The sequence below is a fragment of the Myotis myotis genome, unplaced genomic scaffold (genome assembly GCF_014108235.1).
Source record: "Myotis myotis isolate mMyoMyo1 unplaced genomic scaffold, mMyoMyo1.p scaffold_m19_p_2, whole genome shotgun sequence".
In the NCBI taxonomy this organism is placed as follows: domain Eukaryota; kingdom Metazoa; phylum Chordata; class Mammalia; order Chiroptera; family Vespertilionidae; genus Myotis; species Myotis myotis.
Genome location: NW_023416324.1, coordinates 89,707,645 through 89,735,383, shown reverse-complemented (window position 1 = coordinate 89,735,383; position 27,739 = coordinate 89,707,645). Strand labels below are relative to the sequence as shown.

Below are 27,739 nucleotides of genomic sequence, written 5' to 3'. Positions count from 1 at the left end.
AAGTGGGGGCTGCAGGCCCGTTTGCACCCCTAGGGAGACAGCCCCATGTGCACTGCTCAGGGAAATGGAGATTGGTAGCACCATCTCCTCAGCCTTCAGCCTCTCTTCTCTTCATGTTTTATTCTTTGTCTGCATACTTCAAAATGTTTCAGGCAGCTGTGGATTCCTTCTTGTGAGTACAGGGTAGCAGCCGCTGCCACAGATTCATAGGGAATCAGCAAAAACAGCAGTTTAGTATTGAATTAACAGAAACTTCCCACTCTTACTCTGTAAAAAGTAGAGCTAGAAACAATGGTCACCATAGAAAGGGCACCAGCAGTGAGCAAGCCTAAGAGGACTTTTTCTTTCTAAGAACAAAGAAAAACCAAACAAACAAAAGGAAACGCATTGCCTATTACGAAATCCTATAGCCTGGGAGCTTCCCCTCCTTCCTCAAATTGAAGCCTCTTAGTGGGAGCTAATAATACGGGGAAACTACCGTGACATCAGCCGAGTCTCTGCTTTAGTTGAGCTCAGCACATTGAGACTAGTGATGATCTAGGACCAGAAGCATTTTCCATTTTCTAACACAATACAAGCTCCTTTACAAATCCGGGCCCCCTATGGAATTTCATAAGTTTGCTCAATGACTCAAACACTCACCTGCGTGCAGGAATCATTGGGAAGCTAATTAAGGAGGCTGACTGCCAGCTCCCCACATCACATCAAAGCTCTGATCCCAGGGATCAGTGGGTTTGCATTTTAACAGCATCCTGAGAGCTCTGATCTGTGTGGACCCAAGAGGCCCTCAACCTGCAAAAGCCACCCCCCCCCCCCCCCCCCCCCCCCCGCCAATTCCCCACGATCCCCGTGATGTCTATTTCATTATTTCTAATCACATTGCTCTTTCCTGTGGCTGTCCCAGGTTTCTGGAGATCAACTCCATTTCTTCTCCTCTCTCTCCTCCCATCACCATCTCTTCATTTCCATTTCTGGAAATCCAATCAGCCCATCAATTCACAAGTTGTATTTTGAGAGTTAAGTGTTTATCCACAGAAATCCAGAAATAGGTTGATAGAGAAAATAGCTGAAATTCTCTTTCCCTCCTAACTGCCAGAGTTATGTATCTCCTGGAGGGAACTGGGGCAGTAAAGACAGAAAGGTCTTGAAGGAGGAATACAGTTGAAATGAATCATTTCACTTTTTGAGCCTCAGTTCCTCCTCAATGACTTCATAATTGGCACTCTCTCTAGAACGTAGCCACTAGCCACCTGTGGCCACAGAGTGCCAGAAATGTGGCCCGTCCAAAGTGAGATGTGCTCTAAATGTAGAATACACACTGAATTTTAAAGACTTTGTGCAAAATAAAAGTATAAAAATAATTTTAAACATCTTTAATATTTTTTATATTGGTTACCTATTGAAAATATAATATTTTAAATATTTGGGTTAAAATACATATATTATTAAATTAATTCTACTTGTTTCTCTTTCCTATTTTTCAAATGTGGCTACTAGAAAATTTTCAATTACATAAATGGCTTACATTATATTTCTGTTGGACAGTGCTAACCTAAATCTGCTCTGTCCAGGTTGGCAGTCACTAGTCACGTGTGGCTATTTAAAATAATTTACATTTAAATTAAATTTAAAATTCAGTTCATCAGTCACATTAGCCATCTTTCAAGTTCTTAATGGCCACACGTGGCCAGTGGTCACCAGATTTGAGGTGGCAAGCATAGCCGAGCCCATCTCTGCAGAATGCTCTGTTAGGCAGCACTCACCTAGTGCCTTCTATGTTGCTCTAAGTGTTTTTAACAGTCTGTCCTGAACTCATTTGGATTAGTTTATGTTAGCAATTTTACTCTCTAGCTCAGCTGTCGGCCCAAGCACCTTCCATTTTGTCCAAATGTGGTCAGCCCCTGTCTTCTCCCAAAGTGGGAGGCTCAGAGCCCCACAGGGCCAGTCCAGGGCATTCATTCTCCTTGTTGCTCTTTGGAGCAAAAGTCATAGAACAGGTTATAGGGTGGTCAGATTTAGCTTCTTGGCTGGGTGGCTCTGTCATCAGAAACAGTTTTCTGGAACTACCCATAGCTCCTATGGGCCCTCATATGAATTAAGAGAAGGTGTACTTCCCACCAGGAAGCGTTCTTAGTTTGGGGTCCTCTCAGCAAAGTCAGAAACAAAAAGCTGGGGTGAATAGTTTATTGGGATGTGAGACCAGGAAGCAAGAGTAGGAGAGGAGCTGAAACCTGTTTGGCTCAGTGGATAGAGCGTCGGCCTGCGGACTGAAAGGTCCCAGGTTCGATTCCGGTCAAGGGCATGTACCTGGGTTGCGGGCACATCCCCAGTAGGAGAAGTGCAGGAGGCAGCTGATCCATGTTTCTCTCTCATCGATGTTTCTAACTCTATCTCTCTCCCTTCCTCTCTGTAAAAAATCAATAAAATATATTAAAAAAAAAAAGAGTAGGAGAGGAGCAAGAGGGACTCAGTGCAAAAGGAAGGGCCAAGAAGTGAGGGGTCAAAGAGCTGATGACCAGTGTGGAGAACTTGGGCAACTATAATGTGTGTCTCAGAATTGTCCCTCTGAAGGTTAGGTATCAATGGCATTTATCCCTGAGTCTAAGTCTTCTAAGTTGAGGATTTCCCTGGGCAATAGAGCCCCTGAACTTCCCCCCATGGGCTGCTTTGCCTCAGACTACTGTGGAGGGGCAAGCACTTGGCCTGGGATATGGCAGAAGTGATGCTCACCACAGCTGGCGTGACGTAAGGTTGGGCAAGGGAATGTGCACAGGATACCAGAAGTATCTGCAGGTGGGAGCCAGCCCAGCCCCAGGCTGCACAGTCCGGCTCAGAGGGACAGGAGCTAGATTTCTGCTCCCACCATCCACTTGGCCGGGCCGGTCTGTACAGCTGTATGTGGCGTGGCTGCAGGACCACCGCTGAGATGGTGCAGGCAGGGCTATGCACTGCAGGACAGACAAAAAGGACTGCAGCTGCTCTAGAGAATAACAGGAAATACGGCTGGGAGATGAAGAGGAAACTGACAATTAGGACTACAAAATATTATAAAATATAAACACTGGACCTGGGCCTATCCTAGGGCTACCTACTCACACTGCCTGGAATCCACTGAAACCTTGAAACCTCAAGGTTCTCCGGCCCCACGGGGATTCTGGCACAGGCAGTCACCCTGGAGGCAATGGGCACTCTTCTGAGTCCCCAGCCCCAGGCAAGCTCATTATTAATTTAAATGATGTCTAACCAAGAACTGGCTCTGCACCTTGTGGGACCAGAAATGCAAAAGCCTCCAGGCCAGAGACAGAAAAAAGCAGAGCTCATGGCTGCAGCAAGGAGGAGGTGAGGAGCAGGGGGCCTGGCCCCTCCACCTGCCAAATCTGGGGTCTCTTTAAGGAAAAACACAAGGCAGGGAGAGAAAGGAAGCCTGTGTTTAGAGCTCACCACAATGGCCTAATACACTCGCTCCCTCCCACTCAGAAGAGGAGACTCTTGGTCTGCCTGCAGCATTCTCCCTCCTCCCTCCTCACCCTGGGACCACAGCCCACAGGAGCTGCTGCAATGGGCCTTCCCAGACCCTGAGGTCCCCACTCACAGGAGGACAGGGTGAGGGCTGTGCTCCTCCAGGGCATTGCTGTCTCCCAACCCCCGCTGAGCTGGGCCAGGTAAGAAACAGGCTCAAATGCTGAATAAATAAATGTGATAATTTTTAAAAACTTGTTCTGAATATACTAATCGACCTATAAATTGAACTCTGTATTATCCTGTCAAGTACCCTCATAATATTTATAAATTGGACATTTTTGTAATAATTTGGAAAATTAGGGAATTTCAATAGAAGGACTAGGAAATGGCAGGAAGGCCATGCATTGGACCAGGCCACATCCTGGTTACTGAGAACAAAGGGCTGGGCGGCAGCCCGAGTCTCATGTCAGTCTAACCCAAAACCCTCTGTGATGTTTCATCTTCACAATTTTCAAGTCAATTTCCTCTCTAAAAGACTCTGTGTGCCAACCACACAATGATCTGGGTCAAAAGGCCTATTCACAGAAATGACTTCAGGTCTTCAGAGCCAGAGGGTGAATTCCTTTAATTCACTGTACATTTAAACTGCTAATGATTTTAAATGAAGGAGAGAAAGAAGTGGTAGAGATATACTGGGGCTCTTTTTATAGTACTGGGGTGTGAAAATGTTAATTAAAGGAATCACAGAATCAGAGGGGATCTGAGGAAGGAAGGAAGGAGCAGGAATTTAATTTTAGGTGTTGTTTCATCAGGTTAAAAAAAAAGATAGTTTCATGCATTGCTTGCAGCAATGCTCATGACTTCATGGGCCCCCAGAACAGCTCCTGTTGAAATGGTAAAGTGTTTGATTTAATAACTCCCTCTCACCCCAGTAAAGAGCCCATTAATAGTGAAGAGCACAAATTAGTAAATTACCAAATCTTTGAACATTAAATGAGCAAAAGGTTTGATATCATTCCCATGGTATTCTTCAAAGAGCCATGCTCAGCCTTTTTACTTAAGCAGAAATTTAAAAAGGAAAAAAAAAGAAAAAGAAAAAGAAAGGGCAGCAACAGGTCTTAGTTGTGTACATGGGCTTGGCAAAAAGCTCCCAAACCTGGTCTCGCTCTGCTCCTCAGCAGCCGCCGAGTGAGCCCTCATACGTCACATCCAGGAACAATAATATAACAAATTATTACTATTTCTACCCTTACGGGGCACCCCACTTTGCTCAGCAAGTTCGCATACAAGTTCTTAAGTACTCTTAACGCCCCGCAGGAGAGGGGCCCTATTTATATTCTGCAGTTAGGAAGCTGAGTCACAGGATGATGGTTAAGCAAATGGCCCACCAACACTTAGTTAGTGACTAGGAGAGGTGGGTCCTGATCCCAAGCGTGTGCCTCCTAGGTCAGGTCGTCAGCATGATGCCACTTTAGAACAGTAAGTAGAAACATAAGTAGGTATGGCACATGCCCAAGAGCATCCAGTCGGACCAGACATGGATGGGAACACTCAGTCCCCATCCTTGGACTTTGCTCTTGAGCCACACTGTGTCCCCTACCCTGATGTCCAGCATGAGTGATTTTTTATTGGTTCATGCCCTCAGCAGTCAAAATCCCTGAGTTGCAGAAGGTAAAACCTATTCTAGTCAACAAAAACAAAGACATTTTCTCAAAAGGAATCACAGAATCAGTGAGAAGGCTGCTATGCCAGGCAGAAAGTGGGCAGCTCTAGAGCCTGGTGAGTTGAAATGAAACAAACCATCTCTTGCCAGAAGAGATTGGTCCTGGGTCTCTCTGTCCCTCTCTCAGAGTGTCCTGGCTTGGGTCAGATAGTACCCACTGCGAAAGAGATTCTTTCCTAAAATCAAATCATGTACTGGTAGCTGGGGCACTGTGTTGCCCAATTCCAGGGGGCACCATAGATTCAATGTGAATGGTCTGCCCTCAGGTTGCAACACGCCAGCAGTACAAATGAATCCCAGACCGCCCCTCTGAACCCTCTGCACCTGTGATGTACACTACCCCCACACACCACTGACTTCTCACAGTTAACATCTGTATAGCTTAATTATTGCTTCTCCTCCTGGTGCACTGGAAGATTATTAAGGACAAGATCCAGAATGTTAACATCTCTGTTTCAAATACCACACAATATAGAGTAGTAATTGCCAATAAAACTCCCCATATCCATACCCAAATATATACTTCCTTTTAAACATGACTGGACCAGTACATAGAGTGCCATAAAATGGGGGCGTCGGCCATCTGGCACACGCTGCATTTGCATGTGGTCCTTAAGGAAGGATCTATATGCTGAGGACATGGGCATTTAACAGAAGCCAAAGTCTGTACTAAGAACGATCTCCTGGTAAAAGTTCAGCCTCAGATGGCCCTGGGGAAGCCTTTTAAAGGAATATTATCCCCACCCTCCTGGTATTGTTCCACGTGGACAGCTGCTCTTGCCCCAGCCATGCTGCTCCTGGCCCAAAGTCCCTTTTAATGTGGAGAGTTTGATCTGTCTCCAAATATTTACTGAACAGATCCTGTGTGAAGCAGGAAGTCTCTGTGTCATTAAAAGAGCTCAGTAGCTAACAGCAATAAGCATTTATCACCTCCTTCTTCCTCCACCATCCCTCCTCCCTCATACCCGGTCGGTTGTTCTGAGTGACTCATTCCCTAACCCAGCCTCTTGTGTCAGCACATCCCAGGCCCAGACACTTCCAGAGGGATACAATAGCAAGAGCAAGAATGAAGTTGGTTGGCAAACCCATGTCCTGACTCTGGATCTGCTCATACAGTAACCTCATTCAATAACCATATATTGCACCTGGCTGTGTGTCAGACTCTGTGCAATGTGCTCGGAACCATGCAAACAAGAAGGCACAGAAGCCCAGTCTAGTGAGTAAAGCAGGCCTGGAAGCAAATGATTACAATTCCAGGTGGTCAGTGATTCAAATGGTTCCCATAATATTCTTGTCTACTGTCATATCCAGCACCTAGAATAATACCTGGTTTATAACAGATGGACCCCAGTCATGTGGATTGGTGGATGAATATATTAAAGGCTAACGCTTAATGATTGCTTACCATGTGCCAGGTGCTGTTATAAGAGTTTTACATGTATGAACTCATTTGGTGTTCACAAGAACCCTGTGAGATAGATGTTACTATCACCCACATTTCCTAATGGGGAAACTGAGACACAGAAAGGTTGGATGGCTTGCCCAGTTAGTAGGAAGAAGAGCAAGATTCAGACCCAGCCAGGATAGTCTGGCTCCAGAGTCTCTGCTCTTAGCCTCTGCTTATAATATGCTCCGTGCACAGTGCGGGGAGGCAGTCACCATCTGAGGAACTGGACAAGGTTCCATCCTTTCTCCTGACTTAATATTGACATGGATGGCCCACCCAGCACCATGATACCTCGGTTCTTCAACTTCCTTACTTCTAATAACCATTTCCATCATTCTCCCTCAACTGCTCTCTCCCATATCAGCCCTGCATCCTGTCATTGCCAGTAAATGCTCTACTTCTGAAATCTGAGTCAAGCCTTCTGACCTCTGGCTTCACCATATCCTTTTAGCTTACCTATTCTATGACCTTAAATGCAATACTGGAAACTCCATTCAACAGACTCCACCACTGTTTTGTTATTAACCAACTCCTCCTGCCTTCATTTTTTTCCCTTAGCCTCCTTAGATCCCATGCTGTTATGAGAAGCTTTTCCCTGTGTCTACTCCTAGTATCCTTGCCTTTCTCTCCTTATCATTTTTGTCCAGTAAAACTGTAATCCAACCATCTACCCTCTCTATTTTTGCATCAGAGCTGCTGAATGTTGCTGAGAAAATATAAATCTTAGCCAACCAGAGAATCTTTAAATTCATAGTCACAAGTCTCAAAAAAAAAAAAAAAAACCACACACACACACTCAACAACGTTGCCTAGTAGTCCTACTGTGTTTTTCAAGTAAATTTCTTCCCCACTGTCCATAACTATTTTATGCCATCTTCTTGCTCCTCAATGGATCAGAGTCGTCACCCTCAGGTTTTCCTTACATCTCTGCCCATGACCTTCACTGAAAACAAAACAAAAACAAAACAGAAGTAATCAGTTTGGAGCCCTGCCATTGGTCCACTGGCAAATCTACAAATCTATCTATATCTGAACCTGTTCTACTGTCTGTTCAACCTCATAACTATGGGAGCAATCTTTGTGCTCTCTCAAAGGCAAATCCCTTCCCTCTCATCTTCCTAAACACTTCATTCCTTCAGTTATTTCCTCTCTTCTGCATCTTCAATCCCTCTCTTTCTACAAGATAATTCCCTTCAAATTACAAACATGGAGCAATATTGCCTGTCTTAAAGAAGCCACTCAACCCTGCACTCTCCTCTAATTGTTGGTCATTTCTTTTCTGCTTCTCTCTATAGAAAAACTTTTTTACTTTCTTACCTCCATATCACTCTTCAACCCACTTTATCTGGGCATTTGTTCTCACTTCTCCAATGATCTTGTCAAGGTCACTAAATGACATCCAAATTGCCAAATCTATTGCAAATTTTTGTCCTTAAACAAATTTTTGAATATCATTCAACACAGTTGATAATACCCTCCTTTTTTAATTGATTAGAGAGAGAAAGAGAAACATTGACATGAGAATGAAACATCAATCAGTTGCTTCTGGAATGTGCCCCAACCAGGGATCAAACCCACAACCTGAGTATGTGCCCTGACCAGGAATCAAACCTGCCACCTTTTGGTGTATGGGATGATGCTCCAACCAATTGAGCCACACCCTCCTCTTTTGAAGAATATTCATCTGGCTTCTTTGATCCACTTCTGGTTGCCCTCCTCTCCGCATCTGTTCCTTCTTGATTGCCTTGTCTGGCTTCTCCTCTGTCCCTCTCCTGGACATTAGAGGACCTCAGGAGTGGTTCTGGCTCTTCTCCCTTTCTACCTATTAATTTTATTTTCCTGGGAATGGCGGGGGGGGGTTGCTCTCATACTGCCCTATGTCCTTATCACCATATACATGTTAATGACTCCAATATTCATACTCTATCTCTAATCTCTTTCAAAAATTCCAGATTCATGTATCCTACTGCTCTCAAGGTCCCTTAATAATCACCCCAAAGATAATCACTGGGGTATTATCTTTAATCACTGTCCCTACACAAAGGTCTTCCTCCCCAGGCTCTCCTATCTCAGTAAATGACACCCCTATCTGCCCAGGTGATCAAGCCTAAACTCTCCTTTGCCTTCACTCCACATGCAAATCATCAGTAAGTCCTGTCTCCCAGTGTAGTCATGATTTTATTCATTCTTCTCCATCACCACCCTCATGCTTCACTATCCATCACTCTCCTTAGCCACTGAATGGCCTCCATTCTAGGCCTCTGCACACATATGTCATTTGACTTTTTACCACTTTTCTACATGGGCCCTTTTGTTCACTACACTTCAGCACTCTCATCTCCCTCTGTCCTTCCTTCCCGAACTCTTGTCCATATCAGGGCCTTTGTCCTCTTTCTGGTGCCCTGGGGTTCTCTTCTCCCAGATCTTTAAATGGTCACCTCACTCTCCTCTCTCAGGGCTTAGCTCCAATGTCATCTCCTTAGAGACACCTTCCCTGACCAGCCATCCTATCAAACATGGTGTCTCCAGTACACATCTTTAGAAACATTTACTGTGTGCTTCCCAGACATTGGTGTTTTCCAATGATTACTTCTTTTCTTTTTCACAGCTTGATGAAGTGAGCACTGTTATTGTCATTATTATATTCATCTTAAAAACAAGGAAACTGAGCCCAAGGAGGTAATAACTGTCCAAGGTCAAACAGTCTTCAGAGATGGTTTCTGGATTTAACCCTGCTCAGCCTAGCTGCAACCTGGCCTCTTAACCATCACACCACCTGCCTGGCTCGCCTTACCTGATGTCTCCTTCCAGCACTTTTTACATCCTAGCTACTGTTTATGTGCTGTCAGTGTCCTCATTAGAATATCAGCAGTGTTTGGACAAAGATCTTTTTCTTCACGGCTGGATCCCCAGGGCACAGTGAGCACAGAAAATATGAGAAATCATTTTTGTTTTAAATGGTTGTATAACACTATGTATATTTTGTTTATTTTTCAGAGCAGATTTATTATGCTGGCCCTGCCACTAATCTTGGATTTGAAATTCCCAAGGTAAGGTTTTGTTTTTCCATTTTGTTTTGTTACTTAATTATTATATTGAGCAGTTTCTCCAAGGAGAACAGAAGAATGGGGGGTAGAGGAGAAGGAGGTGGGGGAAGAGGAGGAATAGGGAATTAAACAGTTAACCCTTCATAGGCCACCAGTAAGAAAACCCTCTTTCAGCAAAGCTGATACCTCATAGTGGGCAATTTCAAATGTTTGATGAACTGGTTTTGTCATTTGGGTATTTGACATTTTATGTCATGTCAGACCTTTGGGGATCTTCTAGGTCAACACCTCCTGCATAGAGGGATGTGTCCCTTCAGGGCTGCCCTGCCTGTGGGGACTCCATGTAACTGCAGCTGCTGGGGTGTGGGAGGCAGGCACAGGCTGGCTGTCTTTAGCGCTCAGTAAGGCTGGCCTTTCAGAGAAAGGAATAAACACGACCACGAGGGCTGACAGGTGCCCCAGTTCGCATCCTTACACTGCTATTCAGGGGCTGCCACTGAGTAAATAACGTGTCCACATCCTGAGTGTTCACAGGAGAGCCTCACAGTTAAGAGTAGAATTTTCCACTAATTCTATTTTTCTCAAAACCATGTGATTTTATTAGATGGCTGCATGTAAACAGCTCTGACATAAGCAATACATTTTCAATATGCTATTTCCCAGAGAACCTTATGGAACAACATAAAAATAATCAGGAAAAAAATGTAATAATCTTAATTTTTTTGTTTTTAACATCATCGTTTTTGTCCTCCAAAAGGGTCTCCTTCTTCATAAAAAATTTGTTTAATTTCATTTCATTTCTCTTGTGTTTCCTTTCTATCCTAGCCTCTGGTTCCTAAGGTCAAAGCTGTGGTGTCTGTAGGCCATCTGGGACCTTCACCAGCATCGCTCAAGTAGCTGGGAACCCCCACCCCCCACCCCCCCCACCCTGGTTTTCTTCTCCAGAGCTTTCTCTGCAAGCTTTCAGTATAATATGCAAATTCCTTCATTTCTGAAATGTGGGGTCTAAATTCTCCAGATAGCTTTTTCTATAAATCTTTGCTATTTGAATTCTTTTTCCTTACTCATTTTCTTTCTGATACCCCCTCCCCCCCAACACACACACTGGAGATTGACTTAAAATTTGCAAACAATTGACTTTCATCTTGCATTATTGGCTTTTTTAAAAAAAATAAACCAATTTCTGTTAGCAATTGCTATGAAAGGGGAAAGAACTCTTTATACTCATGGAATCCCTCTGAAATAAAATTTACCAGAGCTGTACAAAGCTTCATTGCCAGGAAAAATGCTCAATGAGATTATTTCCCAACATGAGGGCAAAGATGCAGTCAGGTCTCCTGGCCCTGGTCTGGGTGTTTGAGCATCTATTGACTATCTTTGCCTGGTCCTCTTGCCTCCTCCTCTTCTGAGGCCTGGGCCTGGGAAGCAGAAGCCTGGCCAGCGCTATTCTCCCAACCCCCACCCCACAGCCTGCTGACACCTTGCCAGACCCAACAGGGGAAATAACCCAAGTGGGACACATGCGGCCTGTCACATAAGCAGCAGAGGCAGCTGGAGGCTTAATCCCCACGTGGGCTCCCATGCTGGCCGAGGATCAGCTGCGGTCAGCTCAGGGTACCTGGCCGACGGCCAGCCTGCAAGGCTCAAAGGCTTCCCTTCCTAATATGGGACAGACACAGTGCGAAGCCTTTTGGTTTGAAAAAAATCCCCTCCTCCCACCAAATCCCCTGGGGATGGGCTCTGTGCTAATTCTGTACCAGCTTGGCTGAAAACTTCCGCTCAGCAGCCCGTCTTCGGTGTCTCGGTATTCTTTACTTTCCATAAGCGGTGCCTGGGCCCAGATGGAAGCCCGCCTGGGCCCTGCATCTCTCTGTGACTGCTGTTTTCTGGATTACAGCTCAAGATCCTTGGGCCTCCAAAGCACATGGACAACTTGTAGGTACAGCCCGAACTGCATAACTGCCAGGGACTGCATGTTCCTAACTCACACATTCGGTGCTAGTCTCAACAGCAGAAAGGCCACTGTTCTGTCCCTTGTCCCTCCTCTGCCCCCTGTCTTCTAGCATGTCCTTCCACCTGCCTAGAGTCGGGCACAGTTGCCTAAATACTACTGCTTTTAATCCAGAGTATCTATAACTTGTAGTTCATAATCTAGAAACCCTTCCTTCAAATACTACATCTGACATTAGGCTTATAAAGCAATAATAAAAACGTTATTTTGTTTTCAATAATTTTATAGGGTATGGACATAAATGCACATGGGCAGTTAAAAGAAAAATAGATGGTGATAATTAAACATAATCAGATGCAAATTTGAGCTGGTTTTTACTCATAATTACTTCTCTTTTACACTGCTTTGTTTAAATTCCTGACACTGCTCCTGTAACCACAGCTGCTCCACATGTGAGCAGCCAGACCCACGGGAGCCTATGCAGCACAGAAGCCTCGAGCTGAATGGTGCCTGGGGTGTTCCAATCAATCCCCATGCCCAAGACACCATCCCAAGTGGAACTTGGGTGTCTTGAATACAGTTTTCAGTGGGGGGAACCCGCTTGCTCCTGGACCTCTGCTAATTGCTAGGAAGTTGTTCTCTTCTAACAAAAACTGCCTTTCATGCGACTTCTACCCAGCAATCTGATTTACCCTTCCCTCTGGCTTACATAGATTGGACCCCTTTCCTTCCTCCCGTGACAAGCACGTCGAAGATGTGCCAGGAGCCTCCTGCATCCTACCCTCTTGGGCCCTTGCCCTGCTTAGTGTTGCCGCTGCCCGCCCCAAGCTTTTCCTCTCCAGACTGCTGAGTCTACAGACACTTGCCACGTGGACCTGTGGGGGCTGGGCAGGGCTTCTGCTGGGAGCAAAGCAGATGTGGTTAACCCCTGGGTTCTTTCTGCAGCTCCACACAGGCCTGTGCAGCAGCCACTATCACAGACAGAAGGATCCCTCTGTGGAGTGCTGTTGCCAGAAAGGAAACCTAAAAGACAGCGATGCTTTTTCTGGCAGAGCATGTTGGTTTCATAGAGTTGAATTTTGCTCCCCGAGAGGTCTTCCCTGTCTCAGCAAATGACACTTTATCCTTCTACTTGCTCAGGCCAGAATCCTTGGAGTCACCCTTCACCCCTCTCTCTCCCACCCACATGGGTTTCCTTAGTAAATCATATCAACTCTTCTTACAAAATCTATCCAGAATCCAACCCCCACTCCTTGTCCACCATCAGCTCCAAATCAGCATCTCTCATCTGGTTTGCTGAGTCGCCTCCCATCTGCTCTTCCTGCTACCCCCTCTCTCCCTGCAGCCTCAGGCTAGAGGCAGCCACAGGGACCTGTTAACATGCACCAGGTCAAACCACTCCTCCGGGAAAAACACTTCATGACCTCCATCCCTTTCAGGGCTGAAGGCAGCATTCCCATGGCCAGTGAGACCTCCCTGACTTCATCTCCTCTCCCTGCCCCTGGGGTTCCCTCTCCCTGAACCCCACTGAACACTTCACTGGTCCTTAACCTCGCCCCAAGCAGCATGGCTGCCCCTGCACATTCTCCACGGGTCTGCCTTAACCACCCTACTTAAAATTGCAAGCCATCCCTAGCCCCATCCCGCCCTGCCCTGCCCAGCTCTGCCCCGCACTCCCACCACCCTTCCTGTGTAATGTCAGCATGTGACACACCACATACACAGTTGTGATCACATGTGCTGTCTGCCTGTCCAGTGAGCCATAGGCTTCACAGGGCGAGGTTCGGTTTGTCTGCTTCTACTTTATCCCCAGGGTCCAGAGCAGTGCCTCACATGGAAGGTGCTCAATGGCTCTTTATTGAGTGGTCGATTACTCTATGGCTCACACACCTCATGCTCTCCTTGTGTCCCTTGCAGGGAGAACACCAGGTTTTGCTGAAACTGTATAATGAAAACCATTCCATGGTGGCCTGTGCCAATGCGACCATCATTTGCTCCTGAGCAGCTCAAAAGCACAGCAGCCTTGTCATGTGGAAATTCCAGGCATCTCCAACTGAACCTACTGTGTAAGCAGAACCTCTGCGAGAAGGCTTGCTGAAGGTGCGGGCGCTGACTTAGCCCAGCACCGTGGGCCCCAGACTCCACATGTGGAATGAAGCGCCCGAAATCACCTGCTTCTAAGGAGCCTCCTGGTAGTCACTAAGCAGCCCTGAGCGCCCATCCTTCTGTAAGCGGGCACCTCACACCAGACGCCCACTGCAGCTCCCTAGGAGTACTTCCTCAGGTACCAGAATAAAGAAAGCTGGCCGACAGCCGGTCATGGCTCTTCACAGAATCTGAGTACAGTCCTGTAGTTATGTCATTTCCTGCAGACACAGCGCCGGGGCCTGGTGCAGCATGGGTGGTTCTAAGACAGTGGTTCTCAACCTTCCTAATGCCGAAACCCTTTAATACAGTTCCTCATGTTGTGGTGACCCCCAATTTCATTGTTACAAATTGAACATAATTAAGGCATAGTGATTAATCACAAAACAATATGTAATTATATATGTGTTTTCCGATGGTCTTAGGCGACTCCTGTGAAAGGGTCGTTCGACCCCCAAAGGGGTCGCAACCTACAGGTTGAGAACCGCTGCTCTAAGAGATTCCGGAGGATGGTGGCCCTGCTAAAGCTAGTGCACTGGGGAAACATGCCTATCCTTCTGCTGGGAAAGCCCTGCGCCCTGGACCTCAAGGGCAGAGAAGCTGATGAAACCTCATAAAGAGTGACATCAAAGTCTTATTTGATGGATAGCTGCAGAGCTATGTACCAGGCCCTGCGCTCAGCCTGGTACTCCAGGGAGCAAAGCAGGCACTGTCCCTGCCTTCCTGGTGCTTGCTGTCCCCTACAATATTACAAAGCCACATGTCAGCCAGTGGACACATTTATTCACACACAGAAGACCTCAGTGCCCTCTGTTATGAGCAGGTGGCCTGCCTGATGTCAGAGCCATTTTGGCAGCCCCGTCTTCTCCTGTCCCGGCACCTGCAGAACCGATTGGTGGGCCCCACAGCCCCTTTGCCATCCTGAGTCTTCCCCAACCCCCCTTCCTATGTCCCTGGGCCCAATGCCTGTCTGGCCTGTTGTCCTGCAAAGGGGCTGGAGATAGGTGACTGGGTTGACTTTATCATTTGCAGATTTTTTCTATCCATTACAGTGCCACTATATTAGAGATTAAAGAGGAAAACATGCCATAGTTTTAAGAAGTTTATTGCTGTCAATTACTGTCTGCATATAATTAAACTACCTAGAATAGCAATCCATAAATACTTGGTGAATCCAAACTTTAAAACCAGAATCTGAGGCTCTTTGAGATTATAGAGAGACGAAATTACAGTGTGGCCTGCCTGTGCCCCAAGTGCTCAGGAGGAAAGACCAGCTGTGGCCGTGCCAGGCTCAGGAGACACTGACCACACACAGGGTGATACTGCTACGCACACAAAAAGCAAGCTGAGTTTCTGACCCTTATGGTTCCCTCTAGCAAGACTCTCCCCTGCACCCTCTTCAGTAAGCATCCCTATTCTAGCAAAGGCCTGGGGTAGATTCTGGGTACCCACATGTGCCAGCCGCTAGGTCAGCTGTCAGCCTTCCAACGACGGACCGAGGAACAGGGACAGCTCACTTCTTATTGTTCTACAGCTCAGCTGTTGCCTTTCCTATGCTTTGCCCTCTTCTTAAAAATTCAACAGTGTGTGTGTGTGTGTGTGTGTGTGTGTGTGTGTGTGTGTGTGTGTGATTGAGAGTTTCAGATGCTATAGGTGTGGGTTAAACAAGGATTTTCATATGCGGAGCTAACCTTGGTCATGATTGCATGCACAGCAGTTGCACTAAGGGTGCTGTGATCTGAGAGAAAAGGAAAGTGTTTCTCTGGCCCAAAATATGTCTGTCCTTAGTGTCCTGCCCTGGGCCTTAAATTTCACTTTGAGTTTCACTCTTGCAAACTGAGAAAATTACCCACTGTCTACAAGTCTCCTGTTAAAATACAAAGTCCTGGTGGGAGAAACGCCCAAAATCATGATCACTCTTTAACCCTCTGGCAGAACAGAGTGACTGGGATGAAGTTGGGAGCTGCACTCCGGAAGCAGGAGGCATTGAGGAGCTGGCAGCACCAGGCAAGCTCTCTTAGGTGAACCGTCTATGTGTGCACCTGGGGGTAAGGGCGAGTGTGCACCATCTATGTGTGCACCTAGGGGTGAGGGTGAGTGTGCATGAACAGAGAACTTACTTTACTTTTAATTTTCTCATAAACAAAGTTTGCTACTGTTTCAAAAACATCATCAAGAATTCCAAAGTTTCTCCTCAATAAACTTCCCTAAAAACAGTGAGTTGGTTCAAGATTATGCTATGCCCCCAGAACCAAAGGACGCTGCAGAAACCAGCCAGCCCGTCACCATGGTGCCACAGACCTCCTTTATATTTTAAGGGAAATTGTAACTCTCTTTATTTACTTTTTTTTCTTTTTTTAAAGGAAATGCCAGTGCCCAAGGGAAGCTTCGCCAGGCTAGTGTTCAGCAGAATGCTAAAGGTTCCTTTGGGACAGTGTGATCACATCTTTCAACCTGTTTGGTCTCTGAGAAAAAAACCCCTTTCAAACTGGCTTGCACACATGGGGACCTCTGGGCCCCTGTGACTGCCCAGCTGCAGGGTTCTGGCTCAGCCGTGGTTTGCTGCAGTGGTTCACACTGTCCTCAGCATTTCACCGCCATTTCTCTATAATTCCTTCGCCTCTCACCTCCCTAAATATTGGTTTCACCCTCAAACAGTCTTTCCTATAACTGCAAATAATTTCACATGTCCAAAGTACAAAAAAAAATGAGAGACAGCTTTATCCAAAATGCTGTCATTCATTCTGAGTGCAAGGTCTAGGATCACATGACTACTCCTGGCCAGTCACTTTGGCCTGGCACTGATTCGCTTAGCCTAAGTCACATGGCCCACCCCCAGAGCTGGACTGATGTTAGTCCCTCTGGAACCAATTTCTCTAAGTGGAAACGGGGGAAAGGGGAGTGAAAGAGGTAAAGAAAAAAGAGGGGAGGGATACTAGAGTCCAGAACACAACTAGAATTAGGCCAGTTTCTGTTCTAACTTCCCTAGCTATTAACTCAGCAAGTGACTTAAATTCTCTGAGCCTCAGCTTCTTCGTCTGTAAGTGTGGACAATAATAATACCTAACTTATAGGAATACGGTGAAAATCAAATGAGAAAATGCATGCAAAGTGCTTGGAACAATGCCTGCATGTAACTTGAAGTGAGTGACTGTTATAAGCTGGTGCCTAATCTCTTAAAGCTGCTATAATAAAAATACCATAAGCCAGTGACTTTATTTAAATAACAGAAATTTATTTCTCACAGTTCTGGAGACTGGGAAGTCCCAGGTCAAGGCGCAGGCCAATTTGGTGTCTGGGGAGGGCCTGCTCCCTGGTGCATAGGCAGCTGTTTTCTCACTGGGTCTTCAGCTGGTGGGAGCGGGGAGGGAGCTCAGGACAGGGGTCGGGGGTGGGGTGCCCTTCTAGAAGGGCACTAATTCCCTAATCACCTACAAAGGCTCACTTCTGAATACCATCACCCTGGGAGTTAGACTTTCAACAAGTTGACTGGTGGGTCCCTAAGGGCTGGGTGTTCCCCCGTAGAGCTGAAGCCTCTCCTAACTCCCCTCTCCTAGTTACTGGGCTGCTCCAGCCAGAGCCCACAGTCCTCCCCCAGGCCTGGATGGTGCCTTGGCACCTTGATTTCTTCTAAATGGAGCTGGTTTTATTAGACCTGGGGTGGAGTCTTATTTGCTGAGCTGTGTGCTTTGACCATTAATTTGGAAAAGAATTTAAGGGAAACATTCGAATATAAATTTTCCCCCAAACAGAAGATAACTGGGCCAAAAGAACATAGGAAAGAAAATGTGTGTAATTTTTAATTAAACTTGTTTTAAAAAGAAAAGAAAAAAGATATATGTCCAAGATGTGAAGAACTAAATGTAACATCTGCAACTTTAACAATTACATCTGCCTTCAAAAGAAATAAAAATAAATAAATAACCCAAAATAGCTAGTGAGAGAACGGAAAGGGCCATGTCCTGATTTCAGGGGACTCGTTCGGGAGAGGGAGCTCATCGAGCCAGCAGGGAAACTTCAGACTTGCACCAGCTGCATGGCTCCCAGTCAGCAAACATGCTCCTGCCTAATTCCCGACCCTTTTATCTGGCCGAGGTGGCTCCAGAGGAGTGGGAAAGAGCTATTCACTTCTAGTTAGTAAATAATTTCAGTTGTTCCTTCTGAAACAGAAGCCTTCAGCTGCCTTCAAATGGACCAGCCTGAATTTTTTTCTCTCCTCAATAACCAGCTTTTCTTTAACATGTATGACAAGATGGAATCCTCTCCTTCAGCCTCTTGGTCTCCTTGTTGCTGAGGAAAAGAATGTATACATCAATGTTACTTTAGCTGAAAACAATGAGTTCTTCCCCAAGCTGATATTTTTATGGATTCCCTGAAACCCAGCTAACAACAGAGGAAAATACATCCATGCACCTGAACTGTGTCACTGTATCGTGGTTTCCACCCCCGGCCCCCCTGCCCCCCACTCTTCCACTCAGAGGTGGTGGGGGCACATTTGAGAAGGGGCCAGAGAATATTATTGAAATGATCAAAGGGATACAACAAGGTTTCCACATAAAGGTGGACTAAAAAGGTTAAGATGTGTGAGTTGTAGAAAGACAACATCTGAGAAGGCAGAACAGCAGCAATAACAGCAACAATTTGTTAAAAGCTACCAATGATTTGAACATTTGCTATGTGCTGGGCACGTGTGAGGTATTTTACCTGCATTCAATACTTAATCTTAATAACAGCTCTGAAAATTAGGAATTAAAACCAGCACAACTGTGGAAGGAAATCAATCCTGTTGGCAAAGCCCACGTGTCATCTTTTCTGGATATTTGGGTGGAAGTGATGATGGTGGCATCACGTTGTGGGTGAGCTCCTGGGGGCAGAGGGAGAGGAGGAAGGAGGACCCGGTGCCTTGTGTCCCCACCCAGCCACTCAGATGCGAGACAGTCACGAGGAGAGAGAAGCTGCAGCCAGAAGTCAGGCCAGGAGCTGACTTCACAACAGTTTCTGAGAAACTCGAGGACACCAGTGGCATTTTGGGGGGCCTCCATGGCCATGTGGTACAGGGTCAAGAGGGCTTAGGACAGCTTGGCCTGTTCCATGAACCTAGGGCAGGAGGGGAGGGAGCAAAAAGAGGGGAGAGAGAACCAGGCCTGGGCGTGAGCGCCATGTTCACCTTCCACCCCCAAACAGCAGTGGCAGCAATGGTCTGCCTCCAAGTGGCCTTAAGATCTTGGACACCAGCCCCGGGAGGAGGGTGCTAACGAATGAAATAGGAAAGCACTGCTCTTGAGCTGACTTGAGCGTCCAGAAATAACCAGCAGGGAATGTGAGAAGAGTGTGAGGGACTGTGTAATAGGCAAGTGAAGTGGTAAGTCAGTGATATCTATTACATTATCATTGTTCCAGTGTCTTCCTAGGAAGCCACAGGCCGACACATAAGAAATTCCAGTTTTGCTGCTGAGTAGGGTTTCCCTGCCCGATGACACCTTTATGCAAAGCAAAGGGGAACTGGTCCTCTGGGCAGGCCTGGGCCCAGGCCCAGCACGTTGCTTGGTAAGTGAGTGCATATGGGTTTCAGTCCCGCATCTCCCCTTGTGCAGTCCACAGCCTGTACGGCCTTACCCAGGGCCTAGCTCAGCTTTGGAATCTTGCCCCTCCATATGGACCGTGTTGAAGAAAGAGCCAACTAAGGGGACTATTCTGCCTCTGGGAGACATTAGCCTCTGCCTGGTGATCGATGGGCCCTGATCTCATTATCACCCTCCTCTGCCCCTAGCCCCATGCACCATTACCAACCCACCAAACTTCACGGGGAGGCACCCTCGCTAAAGTTACTCTGGAGTCAAAACTGCTAAGTGAACCAATCACATAGGCTTGTTTGTCTCTAACCTTGCTTGTCCCAGGTCATTGTGCACATCAGCTTGGAACTGAGTTTGTTCCATTATAACAACAAAGTCATTAGCAACCTGGCTCCATGACAGCCTTGCTCTTGTCAGAAACACTACTCCATCATGTGTGGAATACCTCTCCCTCCAAGAAGCCGTCCATCTCTGATGCCCAGGCTGGGTTAAGGGCGGCCCTTGGGGGCTCCCCTGGCACCCTCCCCTGGCCTTGACTGAAGCATGACACTCCCACGTTCAATTGCAATCGCTTGTGTACCTTTTGTCTGCCCTACTGGGACATAAGCATCTTGAGAGAAGAAACAAGGCCTTGTTCTCCTTTGAATAAATCTCCAGCACCTGATTTAAGATTTTTGTTGACGTACTGGTCTAAGGAGGGGAGAAAAACATCGACTGTGTACTGTATTCATCTGCTAGGCCTGGTGTAACAAAAAAGTAGCACAGATGAGTGGCTTAGAACAATAGAAATTTATTGTCTCGCCGTTCTGGAGGCCAGAAGTCCAAAATCAGGGTAGCGATGGGCCATGCTCCCTCTGAAGGTGCCAGGGAAGGGAAGAGTTATTCTGTGCCACTCCAGACATCCCTCAGCTATGGATGCATCATTCCCATCCTCCACCTTCATGTGGCCTCTCCCTGCCGCCTTCACATCACCTTCTCTCGGTGCAGGTCTGCTTATGTCCACAAAGTTCCCCTTTCATAGGGACACCAGTCATATTGAATTAGGGGCCACTTCAATGACCTAATTTTAATTTGATTACCTCTTTAAAGACCCTATTTCCAAATAAGATCACATTCTTAGGTTCTGGGAGTTAGGACTCAACACATTTTTTGGGGGAGGGATATAATTCAATCCATATCATGTACCTACAATGTAGCCAACATTTTCTCTTGGATTATTTTAGTTAATCCTCATAGCAATCCAGTGAAGTAAGTAGGCCAATTCCCATTGTTCATAATATTCTAGAACTGAGACTTAATGAGAGAGCACAGGGCAGTAAGTAATGGAGCCAAGTTCAGTACCTATGTGAATGTGACTTCGGCACTAGGTGTCAGAACGTCATGGTGGGAAGGAGCATGGACTTGGAGTTCAGGTGGGTCTCCGCTGAGTCCTGGTCCTGCCTCCTCTCGGCCCTGTGACCTCCATCCCCTGGTCTGTTAAATAGCAACAATAACAGAACCTATGTCTTCATGTCATTTGGAGATACAATGCAAGTAAAACAATTACCATATAATATCTATTACAAAGATTTGACAATAATTAGTTAATATCATATAATAATACAACTCTAAATACATCTTCCTAAGAAGCAGCCCCAGGAACAGTACCAGATCTGAGACATCAGGCATACGTTTCCAGCTCATCTCTGTAGAGGATGAGACTTCCCTTGCAAAGTCCACGCATCCTTGTATGAGTGAAGAAGCCATCTGCTTCCTCTCAGCACTCACCTCCTCCAGCTCAGATGTAACATTCTGAGCAAAACAGGGACGTCTGGGAGCAACGGCCCTGTCCAGACGTCCACCCCTCTGCCGTATCCCATTGCCACTTGCTTTCTGTATCTGTCCCTTCCTCATCTTTGTCCCTAGTGTCACTATTTCACAAAGAGAGGTAACAATGGAGCTACTTTAATGCAAACACAAATCACAGAAATCCTTTAGAGGTCCTTTCAGTCCAAGGATACGTGAGGCCAGAAAAGAGTTGACTATTAGCTCTTAAAATTTTCCAACAAAACAAAACCCAGGCTTTGCTGGAAGTATCTTTCAGTAGCTAACAATCTAACAGTCCTAAAGTTCACATTTCACCCAGTCCCTTCCTCCTCCTTTCCTTTGTGCTGAAATAGATTTATACAATGCTTTGCAAAAAAAATTAGTGAATGCTTTGCAAAAATTTAGATTTTTGGAAGGGTGTGTCAAGTATTAAACATTCATGGTCCCATTTTCTTTTCCTTGCCCACTAAGGAAATAGTTTCAGAATTAACTCCTTTTGATTTTTAAAAAATGTTTGTGGTTTCAACTTGAGAATATGGTTCCATTGAAAAACTGACAAGCTTTGAGTCTCAGCTCCATCACTTCCTAGATATGTGACCTTGGGCAAGCTGCTTAATTCTTCTGTGCCTCAGGTTCCTTATCTGTAAAATGGGATAATAGTTTCTGCTTCACAGATTGTTGTGTGAAATATGTAACACATTGGGCTTGGTGGTACTTGATACATATTTCCTCTCCCCTTCTTCCTTTGAGTCATTTTTAGCTACTTGTATCCAAACAACTGTGTGATATTTATGTAGAACATTAGAATTCTGAATGCAGTCAAAAAGAAAATGTGGGCTCTAAATTCCCTGATGCAACTTGCATCTGAAAAAACACGAAGTTGATTTTGGGATGATGACACAGTCTGGAGATGGACAGTGGAGATGGTTACACAAAGTGAATGCACTTAGTGCCACTGAAAGCTTCAAAATGGTTTAAAAAGTAACTTTTATGTTACATATAGTTGGCCAACTAATTTTTAAAAAGAAAAAGGAATTAATTCTGATACTATTTTTCTTAGTGGGCAAGGAAAAGAAAACGGAACCATGAATGTTTGACACACCCTTCGAATAATCTAAGTTTTTTGCAAAGCATTGTATAAATCTATTCAGAAGTCTTTGATCTTAAAATTTTGGCAGATATTGACACTAAAATAAAACCGTATTCAAAGACATTGTTTAAATTGCTCTCAAAAATCTTTGTTCTTTGTGAGGGTAGCAGTCTCTTTAACTGAGGCTGGGAACAGATTCAAACTCTCTTCATGGGACAGGAAAATACCTCTTATCAGAGAAATGCAGACAGTGAAGCTCTGGGCCTGCTTGAGATTCATAACACTGAGAAGGTTCCCTCCACCCACCCCTCTCACCCTCTTCCCCTTTTTCTGAAGAAAAGAAGGAAACTGGAGGCTCAGATGCATGGCAAGCAAACAAATTTGTTCAAATACCCCAGAAAGAGTGAAAGCAGAAGAGAATGCTTCACTGAGAATCGGTGACCTAGAACGCCTCAGCTCTGCATTTCGCCGAAAATGGTGTTTTTAGTCCTTAGTGCTTATGATGGGATTGCTTTTAGGGGCAACCTACTAGGCACTTATTCATAAATTAGGTAATTTAAAAGTCACTGCTACTCTGGGAGGTAATACTACCCCCATTTAAAAGTTTTTTTAAAAAAAAATAAGGTTCAAAGAGGTTAAATGAATGACCCATTTACTGTGACCGAAACCAGTATCAGCAATTTAAGTAGAGCCATTCTTAGCAGAACCACGTTTTGATAAAGTCTGGAGGCCAGAAGTTTGCGTGAGCAGCGCGTCAGCCCGCACTGGGGCTGTTGTCCAAGCTCCTGAAGCTACTAAAAGGCCCAGCCTCACTGCCGTCCTGCTTTGGGGCCACTTGGCTCCCCAGCCCGGCCTGGCCTGGCCTTTCTCCCCCTGGTGCTGACATGCCCTGCAAACCAGTCTCGTGTTTCAGTGCCTGATGGTCATGCCCCACCCGGAGGCCCTGTGCTGGAGGCCAGGGCTCTGTGAACAGGCGGCATGGTGTCTGCTTTCAGGTCAGTAGAAGCAGGGAAAGCGCAAATGTGAACTCTGACCCCCGGGACCACCTGTACTAGTTTCCTACCACTGTTCTACTAAATAACCCCAACCTTAGTGGTTTGCTCGACACAATTTTATTATCTTTCAGTTCAGGAGGCAGAAATCTGAACTGGATCTCACTGGGCTAAAACCACGGTGGAGGTGAGAGTCTGTTCTTCTGCAGACCCGGGAGAAGAATCCGTTTCCTTGCCCTTGCGCCGCCCACATTCCCTGGCTCGTGGCCTTTTCCTCCATTGCTTCCCTCTCTGTCTTTCTTCCATCGTCATATCTTCCTTGGAGTCTCTCCTGCCTCCTGTGTACACCTTGAAGGACCCTTGGATTACATTGGGCCCACCTGGTTAATCCAGGGTCATCTCCACACCTCAAGGTCCCCAATCACACCTGCAAAGTCCCTTTTACCATGTAAGGTAGCAGGTTCTGGGGATTAACACGGGGACATCTTTGGGGCCCTATTCTTTCTTCCTCACTAAACAGGATTGGGGGACACAGACTGGGCTCTCAAAGGAGAAGCTGATTTAGTGAAACTATTTTCACATTTTTTAAAAAATAAAATGTATCCTGTATTAAATTAAAATATTCCAACCCAGCCCTGGCCCACGTGGCTCAGTTGGTTGGGTGTCATCCCTTACACTGAAAAGGGTGCTGGTTAGATTCACAATCAGGGCACCTGCCCAGGTTGTGGGCTCATTCCCAGTGGGGGGATTGTGATATTTTGCTTTTGCATTGATGTTTCTCTCTCTCTCCTTCTCCCCTCCTCTGTCTCTAAAAAATAATTTTAAAAAAATTCTAACCCACTGCCACCAAGTAACAAAATATCTGATAATCTTGAATCATTCATAGTTAGTTATAGAGAGATTATAGGTTTGTCTGAGTAGCCAGAGTTAGTGTAAAAGTACTTGTGCATGGTATGGCATTTCCCGAAAACAATTAAACACAGAACTACCACATGACCCAACAATTCCCTTTCTGGGTACATGCCCCAAAGAACTGAGAACAGGGACTTGAGCAGATATTTGCATACCCGTGTTTATAGCAGCATTGTTTATGATAACCGAAGGTGAAAACAACCAAGTACCCATCTGGGGTGAATGGATGGACAAAATGTGGCATACACATACAATGGAAAGTTACACAGCCTTAAAAAGGTAGGAAATTCTACATGCTACAAATGGATGAACCTTGAGGACATATGACCAGTGAAATAAGTCATACAAAAAGGACTTAATTTAATTCTACAGGGTGTCCCAAAAAATGTATACACATTTTAACAGCTGATAGCTCAATTTTGAAAATGAAATGTATTTTAGTAAACACTGCCTTTATAATTATTCCAATTGTGTGTATACATTTTTGCTCACCTTATATTTATATAACATGTACCTAGATAAGTCAAATTCATAGAGACAGAGTGTAGAATGGTGGGTGTCAGAGTCTGGGGAGGGGAAATGGGAGAGGGTGCTTAATGGGGACAGAGTTTCAGTTTGAGATGATGAAAAAGTTCTGGAGATGGAAGGTGGTGATGGCTACACAACAATATGAAGGTACCCAATGCCACCGAACAAGAGCTTAAAATGGTAAATGTATGTTATGCATATTTTACCACAATAAGAAAGGTCTTTGTGGATTTTTTTAAAATTTCAATCACTGGTTAGAAAATGAAACAGAAATACTACGGAAGCTCTTACTCAATTCCTAGTGTGTTGTTATCAGCTCTTCTATTGATCTAAATGGCCAGACCAGGAAGAGACAGCAAAAAGGCCAGGAGCCTGTCCCCAACATGCCATCTTCTGCCTTGGAGTCTAAGCCAGTTTTCTTTACTTTTTTCCTTGTCACTTCCCTCTCCCTACACACACATTCCATCAGCTTCTAGGAGTTCTGTGGCTGCTCAGCTGCACCCGGGCACCGGTAGCTTCTCTGCTTCCAGCCCGGTCCTGGAGGCTCCTGGCAGCTCCCAGTGACTCACCTGCCATTTGCTCTTACAGAGACCCACAGAGCTCCAGATCCCACTGTGTAGACCAAGCCTGTCAAACTTGCAGCCCACAACCAATATTTTTGTGGCCCAGCCAATGTAACAGTATGTAAGAAATGTTTTAATAAAAGTTTTGTAACTTAATTTTTACCATATCCTGTTATACATAATTAATAATAACGAACTACAGCTTTCACTAATGACTGATTACTATAATGGTGTTGGATTCATTTCCCTTAAGCGCCTTATGTGCAGGCGCACCGTTTCTTGCCACTAATACAAGCAGCGAATATTTTAGCAGCCGATTGCCACGTCATTAGTCTTGGACTGACTTGTTTGGCGTGCGCAACAGGAAATATTTCGCTTTCAGAGAACTAGAAAAATAGGTTTATTTGCATTATGCTTATTAATTTGTGCAGTTCTTTAGTGTCTGGTAAGTTAATGTTCAAGAAAAAATATTAATTTTTATTAAAATGTTCTATTATTTTATGTTAATGATGACTCATTAATTTCAGCCCTTTGCATGTCTATTGAAATAATCCTACGCATGTATGAAAATTGAAGCTTTTGGTTTCTGTGGCCACACAAACTTACACCTTGTTTATTTGGCCCGTGTGAGCCTTTGAGTTTGACATGCTTGGTGTAGACCATGAGTCCCAACCACTGGCACACACTTTTCATCCTGTGTTTGTATCTCTGGAAAATTCAATATCGTGTAAACATTTCCAATTTTCAGTCAGTGCCTCTATTTATTCTCTGAAGCAGCTCTGCAGCCAACATGGAGATTTGAATCCATGTCAAAGAGGAAGTGTGAGCTTGGCAGAGCCACGTGGGCCCCAGGAACTCCCCAGCCCTCAAAGCCCTTCCACACTCACAGGCCTGCAGGTCGGGGCTGAGAGGAGGCGGGACACCCAGGCGGGGATGGAGCTCAGCTCCACAGCTCCCAGAGGCCACCGCTGTGGGGAAGGCCACATTCTGAAGTGGAAATAGCAGACCCTTAGCGAGGATTTGTAAGTCCGTCAGTAGAGATAAAGGCGTAAAGTGCTCAACGCAACACGACAGAGCAAATGCTCGATAATGGAAGCTGTCATCATTTGTTATAATCACAAGTGACTTGGGACATACTGAAATCCAATCGAGAATATGCGCTGGGCTTAGCGCTTCACTCAGAATGAATATGCCCTAACTAAACATTTCATGGCCCCGGGTCTTCTTCATGTAGTTTAGGAAAAGAGAGCTGAGTCAGGTGTGAGCCTCTGACGGTTGGCTACTCCCTCGTTTATTCTGCGGGCGCTAAGCAACCTTCTCGCTGTGACTTGGTTTCTCACATAGACCCTTTGTGCAACAGCAGAGACTGGTTCAGTCCTAGAGTCCTTATAAAACAGGGTGGGGTCGCCAGGGGAAGCTGCCTAACTCTGAGTGAGTTCTCCCCTCTTCGAGGTCAGTGTCCTGGACTAAATTACCTCAGATTTTCTTTTACCCTAACACCTTGTATCTTCAAGCATCCCAGTCCACTGCAGTTACAGGTACCTTTTCACAGCAACTAAATGAACTCGGTATTCTTTTTTGTTTTTTAATATATTTTTATTGATTTCAAAGAGGAAGGGAGAGGGAGAGAGAGATAGAAACATCAATGATGAGAGAGACTCACTGATTGGCTGCCTCCTGCACGCCCCATGCTGGGAATGGAGCCTGCAACCCCAGCATGTGCCCTGACTGGGAACCGAACCGTGACCTCCTAGTTCCTAGGTCAACGCTCAACCACTGAGCCACGCCGGCTGGGCGAACTCAGTATTCTTTATGGGTTCTCCTCTCCTGAGTTGAAGATGAGCCACTTCCTCTGATCCTGGTTATTTCAGGGAGAAATAATAAAAATTAGTTTCTGGATTTACCAGCCTGAGGGCAAAACCCCACCTCATGGAGAGGCACCCAGGTTCATCACTGTGTCCTCAACTTCCTCACGTGCAGTGCCTCCAGCCTCTTTTCCATCTGCAAAGTATAGACGAAGTGCTGAGGAAGACTCGGCTTTTAAAAGATTCATGATTATACGTATGAATAAGCACAGATTGTGCTATTTGTTTATTTTCCAAGTGTCATTGGTGGCAAATTTACACGGCCAGTCGGAGAGGAAACAAAACCTTTTTTCTTAGTTTGGGTCTGTACCTGACCTGGTTTCCTCCTGCGCCCACCTGTAAGGTGGCAGAGGAAAGACCATTGATGTAGAGGCTGATTTTCAACCTTAGATGCAGTAACTTACGCAGCCTCTTGGGTATTCATTCTTGGGGGCTTATGTCTCAGTCTCCTGTTTCCATGCCTCCCCTTCCAAGATGGATCTGATGTCTGAGGGAGGAGGGCTCCTTTGACCTCACGGTGCGGGGTAAGGAGTTGGGGGATCCAGGATCTGTCCTCAGCCATGCTCCCCTCGGCCAGTCTGGCACTACAGTGGAGTTGGCCTGCCCTTGTCTGTTAGATCTGCCAGTCTGCTGAC

The 27,739-nt window shown here is 45.7% G+C and overlaps 1 protein-coding gene and 1 long non-coding RNA gene across 2 annotated transcripts in view; one reads left to right on the top strand and one right to left on the bottom strand.

Moving 5' to 3' along the window:
- The window catches only part of LY86 (lymphocyte antigen 86), a 66,277-nt gene extending 52,312 nt beyond the window's left edge, over positions 1–13,965 (top strand). The window contains exons 4-5 of the mRNA XM_036352426.1: positions 9,630–9,682; positions 13,548–13,965. Coding sequence (XP_036208319.1) covers positions 9,630–9,682; positions 13,548–13,631 — 137 coding nt within the window. The 3' untranslated portion in view covers positions 13,632–13,965. The remainder of the gene's footprint in view (positions 1–9,629; positions 9,683–13,547) is intronic.
- Positions 1–27,739, bottom strand: part of LOC118677361 — a 56,098-nt gene that overhangs the window by 12,163 nt on the left and 16,196 nt on the right. The gene's annotated exons all lie outside the window — the stretch shown is intronic.